Source organism: Melanerpes formicivorus, unplaced genomic scaffold, assembly GCF_026170545.1.
Source record: "Melanerpes formicivorus ecotype bairdi unplaced genomic scaffold, bMelFor1.0.p_v2 SCAF_25, whole genome shotgun sequence".
In the NCBI taxonomy this organism is placed as follows: domain Eukaryota; kingdom Metazoa; phylum Chordata; class Aves; order Piciformes; family Picidae; genus Melanerpes; species Melanerpes formicivorus.
Genome location: NW_027142377.1, coordinates 3,184,643 through 3,199,330, shown reverse-complemented (window position 1 = coordinate 3,199,330; position 14,688 = coordinate 3,184,643). Strand labels below are relative to the sequence as shown.

General features: G+C 42.8%; 1 protein-coding gene across 1 annotated transcript; it reads right to left on the bottom strand.

Moving 5' to 3' along the window:
- Window positions 1-441: 441 nt before the first annotated feature.
- On the bottom strand, window positions 442-11,363 carry ETAA1 (ETAA1 activator of ATR kinase). Its single transcript, XM_068153077.1, has 6 exons — window positions 11,067-11,363; window positions 9,982-10,119; window positions 9,654-9,730; window positions 6,839-6,957; window positions 4,354-6,479; window positions 442-1,698 (listed from the first exon to the last, which is right to left on the bottom strand). The coding sequence occupies exons 1-6, from the start codon at window positions 11,296-11,298 to the stop codon at window positions 1,583-1,585; spliced, it is 2,808 nt and encodes a 935-aa protein (XP_068009178.1). The 5' UTR covers window positions 11,299-11,363; the 3' UTR covers window positions 442-1,582.
- Between the last annotated feature and the right edge of the window lie 3,325 nt (window positions 11,364-14,688).

The following is a 14,688-nucleotide window of genomic DNA, read 5'->3' as shown; positions in this document are numbered from 1 at the left end:
CAAGGTCCCCTTTGAGGGTCCCTTCCAACCCAGTATATTTTGTGCACCTGTGACAAGGAACTGCAGCCACAGATGTAATTCTTATTGGGCACTAGCAAGGTCTTTGGTGGACATGGGGATTAGATTTCATGATCAACTAATTAGCAGCAGGAAGAGTGGCTAATACAAAAGAAAATTCACTACTTTGAAAACCAGTGTAGTTAAATATTTCAGGACTCCACTGCAGATGGTTGTGTGCAGAATCAGCTCCTCCATCAAGCATTTTTAGTTTAACTGGATCAAAGGAAACACTTTGTCACCACTAGAGGTAGAAAAGAGACATAGAATAATTGGGTAAATTACCAGGAGAGAACACTGAGGAGAAGTCCATATGGAACTCCCTTTTAATTCCCATTCCCCAGTTTTCTGCAGTAGTGTATTTTCCAGAAGAGACCAGCAAAATGTAAAAAACCAAACGTTTAATGATGATTTACAAATATACAATACTTACATTTTTAAAGAGTTATCAAAATGGCAAAAACTACAGAAACCCAAAAAGCTTCCTCTAACCTTTGGAAGATTCAAAGTTATTTATTTACAAAGAAAAATTACAGTCACTTTTCATAGTGTCACATGTTTACACATAAGCATTTCTCAGTTGAAAAATATCTCGCAGCTTACCCACAGGCAGTTTTAGCAGTTTGAGCTCTGCACTCATCTATCACATCAAAAATTCTATCAGACCCTGTTAGGCTGACATGACATTGCATTTTTATGTTTTAACAGCCTTTAGTTGGAAAAATACGTACAACCCATAAGGCTGAACTGATTCATAGCTGTGGAGATTTCACCTGATGTATTTTACGTGGCTCATGGTTTGGTAAAACGACAGCAGCTTACTTTCTTTATAATCGTGCTTAGAAAAAGGCAGTCTGATTTTGTTAGCTGAGGTATTCCCAACTCTTCATTAAGGGAATTAGAAACTGTAAAAGAAAATGTCCTTTCCAGGATAAGTTTTTGGTTTTTTTCACCTCATGAAACTTTTATATTCACTTCATCCTTCACTAGGTGTAATTCTTACCTAAGGGAAAGGTAGAGAAAGTGGGGATGCTTTCCAAATCCTGATCTTTTCCAATACTGGATGTTGTCTAGATTGTACTTTCTTTAAACCAAAACTTAAAAACTACCTGAGAGGAAACCTTTGTACTTCTTAACTCTGTACATCCTCAAGAAGAGTCTTCTTATAAATCAAAAAATACTCACAGAAGGAGAAATGCAGCCAAAAGACTGGTTTAGACATCTTCCTCTCAGGTGTGTATCCAAACTCATGGTGTGATGATATTTAGACTGCACCATTTCAACACACAACAGTGCATTAGCTCCACATAATTTCCATTCTGATGAAGGCAGTTGGGGGCTACACACAACTGGCAACTTTTTAATTAAGACTAAATACTACCAGGGTGTCAGTTATGTTTCAGAGCAAGGCTTTTTAAATTGAGCAGCAGAAAAAGGCTTGCTGTGAACAGCTCAAAAAGTATCTTTCAGCATTACAGTGTTTCCCTCCCCAAAACTTACTCCACAGACAAAACAAATTGTATGCTCAAGAGTCTTTGAAGCATGCCTGCATTCTGGATTTTCTCCGTGCAAGGGCTTCTTGTTTCTTCCTTTCAATCTCTTCTTGAGAACATTTTCTATTTTTTTGTTCCACCACAGACACTGGAAATAAAAAAAAAACCACACATATTGGAGACCTTCAGGTTAGCTCTTTATGTATTTTAACTTACCTGCTTTCAGTGTTTGAAGATCTATGGTGAGAGCACACTATTCTGACACACCAGGTACCCAAGTTAAAAATGGCTCATCTATCCTGTCCCCAAGGCAGGAAGGGGGATAAGATGCATGACCTTTGTAGTGCTACTGATTACTACCTCCCAATGAAAACACTGGGCTGCAGACATTTGCTTCAAGGAAATTTTACTTGGCTGCCCTTCAAGTGAACCTTGTGACATCAGGAGTCAACATAGGAGATGGTGATGGGTTAAGAAAATTAAGGCTATCAGAGAGAAAAGGGCTTTACAATTTAGTGAGTTAGGCAGAGATATGGGCATGGACATGGTATAGACAGAGGGGTCAGATACAGTACAGGTGTCACACAAATAAAACCAGAAAGGTTGGAAAAAGGTCAAAAGTAGCAATAAAAATTGGCAAAGGAGACAAGAACATGATAGCTAAGTGTAATATTTTATATGTTGTGTTACAGAACTATAAATTCCCCTACAATAAAATCCTGACCTCACTGGAACCAACAGGAACATTCCCTGTACACATCAGGACTGTTACTAGCTTTATACACCGATTTCTGATTGATAGATTTTTTAATAGGTAGTCTTTCAAAATGGATAAACACAACAAAGGGTCTCTTTGCTTCGTAAGAAAAAGGTGGCTTTGAAATATTACATAGCAGTAATACTGAAAGGATCATTTGAAATCCATCTTTTTGTTACAGCAACGTCCTTTTGCCAAAATATTAGGCACAAACAGTTGCTGCCTATCTGCAAAGAAAATCCACACCATTCCCCTTCATTTGTTTATGCTCTAGAATAGTGTGACAGTAGTATTGCAGTCACAGAATACCAATCTCTCCCCTCCCTTCCTCCTTAACATCCAAAATTGCTATCTTCCATTTATCTGCTTCCCTACTGAGGAGGAAATACAGATAAAACACTGGCTGATACTTGGCAGAAATTAATTTTTTGGTTGTTTTTGCAACAGCACTTCCTGAAAATTGAAGCTGACACAGTACACTCTAAATTGATATTGATTAAAACTTCACCAAGCCATGAGCTCAGGTGAAAACATGACTGACTGGTTCTGCATTTGCCTAGCAAGTGACACCAGTGCATGGAATATTACAGACTGTGACTTGGCAGTGGAAAAGAGATTGACCTCTTCTCTAGATGAAAGGAAATGTTAAATGTTTAGGCTGGTAACACAAGAATATTTCACTGGCAATTTTAGCCACAGCACAGGCTGAGGTTGCAGAAGCACCAAATGATTTTGAGGTTCCAGTTTCCAGGTGTACTATAAATGAAAAGAAATGGGTGTTCCCTGCCCCACCATGAGCTAGAGTTTTATGACTCATGGCCAAGATGAGTAACTTTTATTGTTTTTCTAAGTGAACTATAAATTAAAGCCCAGATTCACACTACAATATTTACAGCACATCAAAACTGTGTAAGAATATTGTAAGTTGAAAGCTGCCACCAGCCTATGCTTGATCCCAGTGATTCGGAGCATCTACAGAGTGTGAAGTATTCAGAGAAGTGGAGTGAGAATGGGAAGCAGAAGTCCTTAACTAGAGGAATTCAAGAGATGTGTTGCGACAGTTTTGTTTTAGAGAAAACAACCCTCAAATTCTTGTTAGAACATTTAGTAATGTCCCTAAGCACCAGACCCACAGGCTGCTTGAACCCCTCTAGGGATGGTGACTCCAACACTGCCCTGGGAAGACCATTCCAATGTTTGAGAACCCTCTTTGTAACGAAATATTTCCTAATATCCACCTTGAACCTCAACCGGTACAGCTTGAAACCATGTCCTCTAGTCCTGCTTGCTTGCCATCAAGGAGAAAAGGCTGCCCCCTCCTTGCTCTAACCTCTCTTCAGGCAGCTGTAGAAAGCAATGAGGTCTCCCCTCAGCCTTCTCCAGACTGAACAACCCCTGCTCCCCCAGGTGCTCCTCGTAGGACTTTTCCATTACAACTCATCTACACAAGGAGCCGTTCAACAGAAACATGTGAAGTCTAGAAACTAAATGACATTGTTTCAAAGCTTCCCAGTTCAGGTTTGGATTTGAATCCTGATCTCTAAGAGGTACAACAATGCAGTGGTAAATTGTCTAGAAGGCCAGTGCTACACAATATGAGAGGTTGTAGCCAGGAAGGAGTTGGTCTCTTCTCCCAGGCAACCAGCATCAGAACAAGGGGAGACAGTCTCAAACTGTGCCAGGGGAGGTTTAGGCTTGAGGTAAGGAGAAAGTTCTTCACAGAAAGGGTTGTTAGCCATTGGAATGGGCTGCCCAGGAAGGTGGTTGAGTCACCATCCCTGGAGGTGTTCAAGAGGGAACTGGATGTGGCACTTGGTGCCATGGTTTAGTAGTCATGAGGTCTTGAGAGACAGGATGGACTTGATGATCTTTGAGGTCTTTTCCAACCGTATTGATTCTATGATTCCTGCCTGTAAACCAGCACTGAATGGATGAATATTGAAGCCTATTGTAAGCTATTCTACAATATAAATGTTTCTGACTTTCTAGTTACAGTAAGAAAACAAAAAAAAAGCAGTCTCATGGTGATAGAACAAAGACAAATACCTGCTGTAGGTAGTGCAAAAGACTCTGACAGGTGCCTCTTGAAAGGTGGTTTCTTATTGTCAAGCTTGCTGTGCAAAGTCACGTTCACCTGATTGTTGCTCCCTTCCAAAGCTTGCAGAGTAACTCCAATGGCAGAATGACTCCCTGGGTTTTCAGGCCCTAGATGAAGAGCACCCTGAGAACTGTTAATCTTTCTGAATTTAAACTTTGAAGGCACAAGTGGTGTTTTGTTACCACAAGTGTTACTCGGTGTCTTTCCCGTATTATACAACGGATCTGGACTGTCCAATGTCTTCCTACTAAAACTGTTTACGGCATTAACAGGACTTACTTCAGAACCTGCTGGCACAGAATTTGACCTGTACCATCTTCCTGGAACAGTCTTTGTGGTATCTTCAGAAGCAGCTTGATGACAGTTTTGAAGTAATGTTTGTTTACACTCCATGGAAGCCCCCGAGATCACAGTTACAGGACTGGAGACGTTTTTACAGTTCGCCACCTGCCCTGCTGCGGCTAGTCCTTGTGCAACCTTTGACGAATTCCTACAGGAATCATTTAGTGAGAAAGCTTCCTGTTTTGCACTTGGTTTTTGTGCCACGAGGTCAGGTAGTCCTTGTTTAGACGCTGGGAAGCTGCAATCAGCATTTGATCTGGAATTATTACTGGCTCCTTGTACAGTTTTAGCTCTTTCATTTCCTTGTTTAACACCCTGGCTCTGATTCTGCTTTTCTATATCATCACACACCTGATACAACAATTCATCATCCTCACAGTTCGCATCCCAAAGGCTATCAGAGTCACAAAACATATCTAACACCTCATCAGAAAATTTGGGTTCATTACATTCATCAAATGACAGAGGGCATTTCTTTGGTATTTCAACTTGATTCAAGCAATCTGTGTTAGCTTGGTTAACCACTTTAGGTACATCACTAGGTTTTGTATGGGTAGGAACAGTGGATGATTGGCCGTAAACATTGTGTTTGCTCTTTCCAGGTTTTTCAATCCATTGTTTATGAGGATTAGCTCTTGAAGAAAAAGCAGTGAGAGGGTCAGTTTTAGGCTGAATAGTTTCATTCCCATTTTTCACTTTAGCTTGTGTTGAAACAGGAATATGGTTCAAATTACTGCTTTGGGCACTTTCCCAAACAGAATTTATTTTATCTGGCTTAACATCACATTTACCATGAAAGGCTGTAGGCTCTGTCTTTGAGTTTTCTCTCTTGTATGGCTTCTGTAAAGAAAGAGATTTTGCAGTATTTTGTGTGGTTTTACTAGAATTTTTCAAAGGTGAAGACTGCAAACTGTTAGATTTGTGTACACTCCCCAAACAAGTTACTGAGCTGCAGCCACTTCTTTCCTTTGCTATGGTAGCATCACTGAAACCTTGCACAGACGCATCTGTAGGAATTGGTGGTGCTTCTTCAGTACTTATCAACTCAGGATTTTGGGTGATTTGCATCACAAAAGAGTCATCTGCCAATAAATCTGTATCCCAGTCATCAAAATCATCGTTATCTACTCCAGGAAGCTTGCTGGAGACCACTAAGTGTGTCTTCAAAGAAGGATTTTTTTTTGTCAAAGTGCAAGTATCAGGTTTTGGAAAAGTCTTGTTCCCCCTTTCTAGTCCACACGGAGTATCTTTTTGATATGCCTCTGAATGACCATTTTGCATGTCTTTATTTTTTTCAGGCAGGTGTTCCTTCTCCAAGGTGCCTTTATTTTCGTGGAAACTATTGTTTAAAGAAATACTTGATAGCTCTTGGCTCAACTGTCCACTGCATTTCTGGGTGGAGCAGTCAAAGAGAGCACGAAGTGCTAGTTCTGCCTCAAGGTCTACATTTTGACTACTGGATGGACAGGGCTCTGCAGTAGGGATGCCAGTGCTCTGGCCAACTGGCTTCAGGGACAGAGCAGTATCTGTCTCAGAAACCTCACCAAGGAGTGATCTCAGGCTCTTCATATTTACTTCACCTTTAGAATTATTTGAAGTCTCTGAGACGGTCTGGATGACATCATGACCAAGCTTCTCTTGTTCCTGAACAGCATCTAGCTCCACTAGATTTTTATCAAATTCCTTAGCCAATTTCATCAGTTCCTCTTCAGGATTTTTTATTTTAAGATCTCTAAATTAAAAAACAAACAAACAACAAAACACAAACAAAACGAAACCGAAACAAATAATGTCAGACCTACTGAGAAAGTGTAGCCAAGCTCAATAACCTGACCACATGAGCTGTTCATTCTCTAGTTTAACAACTACAGAGAACATGACTGAATCCCACTGCTTTCAATGTGCAGTCAGCATGCATTCTCTTTGGTAATTCCCCAGAAGTACCCCATTAAGAAGAGATAACAAGCCCCAGGTTAAAAGCCATTCTTATGCTAATGTACAGTTAACATGGTTCACTGTAGGTAAAGGAACACCACGTAATTTTTTGCATGAAAGCCCAGCTGTGATGAGCGAGACAAAGACGGAACTTACCTTGTACAACTCAACTTGGTCCTAGCTCGCACTTTGACTGCTCCAGGTGTACAGGGAATAGCATCCTCACCAATCCATGTCCCTAGAAGGGAGCCTTCATTACAGGCTGCTTTTTCATCCTGGATGATTAAATTTATAATGCTTAGCAATTTCATTTCACATATACATTGGACTAGACATACACCCTGAATTAGTTGAAGTTGCTAAACCAATTAACTTGGATCAAAGCTGGCAAAAGCCACAGATGGGAACTAAACCAATACAAGCTAAGAGATTACTGCAATGTTGCCTACTGATAGCTGTAGCACTTTAATTCTACCAATTTAAAAGAGCAAGTTCAATTAACTGAATATCACTTTGGAGCTCCAGTCTAATACTGTGTTTACCTCAGGTATACAGATAATCAGCAATATTCACATTACAAGCTGTGACTTAGTTTACTTTGGGATACTACTAAGGAGCTAGTTGAGATGCACTCTTTTTTTCCACTTATGGCAGCATTAGCACATCAGATAATTCAAAATAAATCACATCCTGGGTGCTTCCAGGACAAAAAAAAAAATATCTTAGAATCACAGAAATCATAGAAAACATCTGGTTGGAAGACACCTCAAAGATCACCCACTCCAACCCTCAGCTCAGCACTGAAGGGTCAACACTAAACCATGTCCCTAAGCACCAGGTCCACACACTGCTTGAACACCTCTAGGGATGGTGACTCCACCACTGCACTGGGCAGACCATTCCAATGTTTGAGAGCCCTCTCTGTGAAGAAATATTTCCTATTATCCAGCCTGAAACTCCGATATTACAGCTTGAAACCATTTCCCCTAGTCCTGTTGCTTGCCCCCAAGAAGAGGCTGCCCCCTCCTCGCTCTAACCTCCCTTTAGGCATCTGTAGAGAGCCAGAAGGTCTTCCTCCAGGCTCCTCTTCTCCAGACTGAACAACCCCAGCTCCCTCAAATGCTCCACGTAGGACTTCTTCCATTAGAACTCATTTACACAAGGAGCCTTTCAACAGAAATAAGTGAAGTCTAGAAACTAAATGAAGTTGTTTCAAAGCCTCCAAGTTCAGGCTTGGATTTGAATCCTCATCTCTCAGAGACACAACACTGCAGTGGCAAATTGTCTAGAGGGCCAGAGATTACTGCCTGTAAACCAGCACAATTAAAGTGAACTACAGTAACCACAAGGGTAGTTTTGGGCAGGCTTTTTTTTGTTTGCAATTTTGTTTTTAATGTAAACAAATAAAAAATCCCATCAGCAATACACAGTTGCAAATCCTGATGTTATTTACATCAGGGCTATAATAATTTTTAAGGAAGAAAGTAGCATCCATTATCAATGATTTTCCAATTCCTGAGCACAATTTATCTCAAATATGCCAAGAAATGAATACATTTTAAATGACCCCCTTGAACAGGGCAAGCTAAAGCCTACAGAACTGTTTTAGGAGTGACAGGTTCTTTTCCTGCACTTAATACAATTCAAACAATAAACCAGAATCCTTGTTTTCTCTTTCCAGGCCATGGACATGAAGTTCACAGCAAGAGAGAGATCCAGGAGCAAAGATCTTCAGGTAAAGAAAAACCAAATTATTTAGAATAATGAAGCAACTTAATTACTGTGTTTGTATTATTGTGGAGTCTCTCATGTGTTTTGTTCTTGTACTTCAGCAGTCATTCAGAAACATTCAAAATGTTTAAAACAACTGCCACATAAATGCAGTAGGTGAAGAAGCTCTTATCTTTTAAAAGATAAGCTATTAAGGATAATTAAACCACAGAATGCTAGGTTGGAAGGGAGCCCAAGGATCATTTGGTCCAACCCTTCTAAGTAATAGTAGAGTATAACTTAGACAGCCCAGCACTCTGTCAAGGTGAGTCTGAAAACTGTCCAGTGTAGGGGAATCCACTACTTTCCCTGGGAGATGATTCCAATGTCTAACTGTTCATAGAATGAAACATTTTCTTCTGGAGTCCAATTGGAATCTCCCCAGGAGTAACTTGTACCTATTGCCTCTTGTCTTTTCCATGTGACTCCCTGTATAAAGGGCATCATCATCTTCTTGGTAGCCAGCCTTTATGTACTGGTACCTGCTAATAAGGTCTCCTCTAGGCCTTCTTTTCTAAAGGCTCAACAAGTCCAGTTCTCTCAGCCCTTCCTCACATGTCAGGGCTTCCAGTCCTCTGATCATTCTTGTGGCCCTTCTCTGGACACTTCCCAGCCTGTCCATATCTTTTTTATATAGCAGGGACCAAAAGTGAACACACTACTCCAAAAACACAACAGCATTCCCAGGATGCCCATCCCCCCATGGCCTTGGGCCTAGCCAGGCCCAAAGCCAGGAGACATCTCCCCCAGTTACCGGCTGACGGAGGAGGAAGAAAAGAGACAGTGCTAGACTCTGCACTGGATCTTATAGTGGTGCAAAGGATTGTGGTATGAAATACTACATAATTTCCTGTGTCTACCCCTCTGGGCTGGACTTCTGGACACAGGAAGTGAACATTGCAGGGGGGCACCCAGCTCAAACTGCAACACAGGGGCAACAACTTGTATTTTGAAAGTAAAACTTTCTAAAAGGGAGCTGCTGGAAGTCCACTTTAATAATACATCCTTTTATTACAGCATCTGTGGCTCCTAAGAGCAACCAACCAAAAGCTAGGCTCATGCTTTTAATTCAGTCCAGTTTTATGAACATGTGAACATCATTGTTACTGTGAGATACTGTAACTAAAACTTCTCTAAGGCTGAACACAGTTTTGTTTGCTTGCAGCACCTGCTGGGCATCCTTTTAGAAAGCAACAATTACCTGAGGAGCAATACGATTAACAATGTCTGAAATTTCCACCGCACATCTACTGGGAAACAGTTTGGTTTTTCCATTGTCTAGGAAAACAAACAAAGAAACAAAATCCTTAGAACTTGTGAAAGATTTCAATTTATGAAGTGTGGTATGGATATGTGTTAAAATCAGCTCAGTTCAGGACTATATTGAAGAATGTATGGGGTTTCAATTAAAAGGTGAAACCAAACAAGCTAGTGACAGTAACAGAAAGGGACCTTCTTCAAGAAATTTGGTACATTCCCATTACATATCCCCAACAGGTGCCCTGAAGTCTGCTTTGTGTTAGCATTACCTAGTCTGCATGCAATGGGTGAATGAGGATCCCAAAAGATTTCATGCTGTACATCGGTGTCATTGTTGGGAGAGCTGAAAGTAGGCGTTCGGGATTTCCTGCTCAGCGATCTCTTTGGTGTTTTATGTAGGCATGACTCTGGGTAAACAGAAAGATGATCCTAATTAAAAACAACAACAAATAAAATGGCCAAAATAACTTAGAACATACAATGGCATGAGGCACAAAGAAGGTGCTTTAGGAACTTTCCAGAATAAATATCAAGCTCACACTCATCAGCTTGACTTAAAACTGGATCACTGTTTACAACCAGACATTTAGTAGAGAGTATGACTCTTATCTTTGCTGCTGACATCACCACAGACATAGCAGAGCACTGCATGACGCTGACAGCTATATGCTCAGCATCTAATGGGCAAGAACTGTCAACCCTCCTATTTGAGGAAACACAGGCTTCAGTCACCTTAAAACTGTGTATACCTACACAGGAGGATATTTTGTATTCCTGCTTGCTCTGTGTGTTTTATCCAGTCTGATTTGCATCCCAACTTTAAGGGCCCCCCCAAACTGTTCTGGGTCACTGCCTACCTTTGTCTGTACTTCCTCCACTGGGCTTTTTCAGCTACGACTATTAAAAGGAGGAAAAACCAGTTTACAGCTGTCTCTGATCAGCATGTAAGCTGAACACACTGTGAGAAGCTAAATCGCTCTCTGCCTTTAGAAATGATGTTGCAGATGTATAGATACAGTTTTAAAAGATGTCATTACTACAAACATCTTTGGAGATGCTTTGCACTGAAGTGCTTACAACGGCCAGGCTTTCTCCTCTCGAGTGGATTTGTGTCCTCAGCCGGTTCTAAGCATCTGCCGCAGGAGATGCTCTTTCATGACTCCTTGACAGGGGCAGCCCCTTGGCCTACGGCACGGGCGGGGGACGGCGGGGCCGCCCAGCGGGGCATTACACCTCACCGGCCCGCTGCTCACTGGCAGGCCGCGCCTGCCCTGCTGCTCAAGGGCGGCGAGCGGAGCTGGACCGCCGCCGGCGCGGGGCCTGCGCGGACCCCCGAGAGCTGCTCCCGCCGTACCTGCAGCGCCGCGCACCGCCGCCTCCCGCGACGGCGACGGCCGGGACGCCACCGGCGCCTCCCTCGCGGGCAGGCCTCGGCCCGCGCCGCATTCCGCCCTGCCAGCCGCCGCCGCCGCCTCCTCCGTGGGGGGCTCTGCCGGCCGCTGTCGGGTGAGCTGCTCCTCGCCGCCGCTCCGCCTCCTCAGGGCGGCGGACCTGAGGCTGGGCGCCTTCCGCCGGCTACCGGGCATGGCGGGCGCTGCAGCGGCGCCGCATCCTCCCGGCCGCCGCCAGCGCCGCCATTTTGCCGGGGAACTCGCCGTGCCACCGCCGATTGGCTGCGCCTGCAGCGCCCCGAGCGACCATTGGCTCCGCGCGGCGTGGGCGGGTCTACAGGCGCAGCAGGGAACTGCAGCGGGCTGGCGTCTCGCGCCGCGCGCTCCGGGCAACGCCCCCTTCCTGTCTGGCTTCCTCTTGTGTTCTCTTCCTTCCTCCCTCTCTTCCACTTTCGCTCCCTCCTTTTCTTCCACCTTTCCTCTGCTTCTGTTCTTCCATCCCTACTTCTGTCCCTCCTTTTCTTGTTTTATCCGTGCCTCCCTTCTTCTATCTCTCCCTTTCATCTTCTCTTCTTCTTACTCTCCCTTATTTCTTCTATTCACCCCTCCCTACCTCTCTCCTGTTCCTCCCTCCTTCTCTCTCTTCCTCCCTCCTTTCCTCCCTCCTCTAATCCCTCCTTTCCTCCCTACTACTCTGCCTCCTTTCCTCCCTTCTGTCTTTTCTTTCTTTCCTCCCCGTGGCTCCTATGCCAGCCATCCCACCAGCCCTGTTGTGGTCCAGGTCTCTGCTGAGGTGCTGCAGACCCAAAAGAGGGGTGCATGTTGTGTGTCCTTAAAAGAAACCCACACAAGCATAAACCATTTCAGCCCAGCATGGGAGTTTGGAGCTGGCAAAGAGAGGCTTACAGAAGCCAAATTTGGTAGTTAAGAAATTAACGTGAGGTTCCTGAGGGACTGTGCTATTACATCATTATTTAAAACCATATAAATGCAAACACATGTATGTATTACATCATCAGGTGGATATTTCCTCCTTGGGCCACTAAACATAAATGTATAAAGGTATCTATAAAGCATAAAGGGTCAAAGACTGAACTACTTCTGTAGGTCAAGGAGTGAACTAACTTGTACCTTCGTTGCCTGCCTGGTTTTCATTTAATGGATTTGGAGTACTTAGGGATCACAGTTCATTTATAAGATGTGAGCAGTGGATTTCAGTCTAGGATCGGGAGTATGACTGAAGTTTTAAAATCACCAAAGAGTGATTCCCTGAGCTGTTGAAACTTTTTCATTCCACCTGAGGCCTCAGGCAAACAATATGTTTATTCACTTCTCCATTCTCATGAGCATAATTAGAGCCAGTAGAAGACTTTTTAACAAGGAAAAAAATAAGTACTATATATTAAACAGAAACTGTGTTACATACGTGGTTAAAGTTTCACAGTTTGTGACACACACAGTTCAGACATTTGAGTAATCAAGCTGTTTATGTCATAGCTATCAAATATAAATCAAGAGACAAGACTGAATACATGGGTCAAGAGTAAGGCTCAGAAATCCATCACAGATGTCTTCCCATGGCTACTGCATGATAGATCATGAGTAGATCTTTGCGTTGGTCCCAAATGTAGTGAAGAGAAGCAGGGCATTTTTGACTGCTAGTTTGCGTTGTAGTAATTAAAGCTGTGATGCATCCCACAGGTACAGAAATGGCTTACCTGGGCTCTTTGTGCTATAGGTGCAATGTAGCTGACTTGCTCATTGGTTCCAGTTAAAATGGATACTGAGCCGAAACTCAGCAGTGGGAGATAAAACCTGAGGGAAAAACAAAACATTGAAATCAGCACACTTACTAGAAATTGCTACTAAAATCTTCCTAGTGACCTCTTAGCAGCTGGATACTGTAAAGTGGTCTGCTTTTATACTCCTCTATGTTAACAAGCAGAGTCTGAAATATAGTCATTAATAATTAAAATTAAATGACATCTGTCATATTTGCTGAGTGCTGTGAATTTTGCTGCACTGCCTTTGATTTCTTTCTTTCTCCCAGCTCACTGTTCACTAACCTCATTCATAAAATGTGAATATTTGCCACAGGTCTTTCACACCTTAATGGGGTTTTACTCACACAGTAAAAGCATTTGGGAGAAAAAAAAAAGGCAGCATATTTAATGCATAACTAGGTCTGCATGAGAGCTCTTGTTACATCAATTTCAGAGTAAGCAAGATTGTGTTGCCAAAAGTGGGCAAAACCAGTATAAATCTGCATGTACAGAGAAGCTGAACAGGTTCATGATGAGAAAAAACTTTGCCACTTTCCTGATGTCTATGGAGCTCATTGCAGCTTAAGAATTTAGCTCAAAGCTGATGCTGTTTATTAAGTTAAGAAATGTAGTAGTAGAAGTCTGTGATGTTGAAGGGTTTCTCTGTGGAACTGTAGCCTGAAGGAGGAGGGAGTTTGTGTTCCCTTGTCACGGTATGAGCAGCTGGATCAATGGCTAATTGTGGTGAGGCTGTGTTCCAGGGACCTGCAGCAAACTCCTCCTGCTACAGTTGTGAGTCCTACTTTTGAATCAAGAGGGATAAATAATGGAGGAGATGGAATGAATAATAAAGTTATTTTACTTTTTAATAGTACTATGAACTGCCTGAGAACTTTTTATGAGACGGGGCTCTAGAATGAAGTAAGTGTGGAAGACCTGAGAAGTTTCCAAAGAATTTCCTGTTGGTCCATCAGTGTAGTGACAGCATTGAAAATAAGAATGAAGGAATCACAAAATTAACCAGCTTGGAAAAGACCTTCAAGGTCATCAGGTCCAACCTACCTCCCAACACCATCTAATCAACTAAATCATGGCACTAAATGCCTCATCCAGTCTCTTTTTAAACATTTCAAGGTCGGTGATTCCACCACCTCCCTGGGCAGCACATTCCAATGGCCAGTCACTCTTTCTGTGAAGAATTTCCTGCTAAACCTTTAGAATAAACCTTTATTAGAATAAACCAAACCAGGTTGGAAGAGACCTTCAAGATCATCGTGTCCAATCCATCAACCAATCCAACCCACCCAAACAGCTAACCCATGGCACCAAGCACCCCATCAAGTCTCCTCCTGAACACCTTCAATGACGGCGACTCCACCACCTCCCGGGGCAACCCATTCCATAGCGCAATCACTCTTTCTCTATAGAACTTCTTCCTAACATCCAACCTGAACCTCCTCTGGCGCAGCCTGAGACTGTGTCCTCTTGTTCTGGTACTGGGTGCCTGGGAGAAGAGACCATCATCAGCCTGTCTACAAACATCCATCCTAAACTTCCCCTGGCGCATCTTAAGACTGTGTCCTCATGTTCTGTCGCTGGTTACCTGGGAGAAAAGACCAAACTCCGCTCTTTAAAGTCCTTTGAGCACAGAACTTTAAAGTGAGCATTTTTAACTTGGAAAGAGTATGTATCATTAGTCAGGTGCTTCAAAACACCTAACGTGTCTCATCAATGCAGCTGCGAGAAGTGATTGTTGTAGTTCATCTTTTGTTCTTGTTACAGCTGGGGAGAGGAAAAATCAATAACAGATTTCAATGAAAAG

Coding starts and splice junctions, on each gene's coding strand:
- ETAA1 (XM_068153077.1), bottom strand. CDS start 11,298: ATGCCCGGTAGCCGGCGGAAGGCGCCCAGCCTCAGGTCCGCCGCCCTG. Junction 6,480..6,838: donor ACCAAGTTGAGTTGTACAAG/GTAAGTTCCGTC, acceptor TTTTTAATTTAG/AGATCTTAAAATAAAAAATC. Junction 1,699..4,353: donor TTTTGCACTACCTACAGCAG/GTATTTGTCTTT, acceptor TTTTATTTCCAG/TGTCTGTGGTGGAACAAAAA.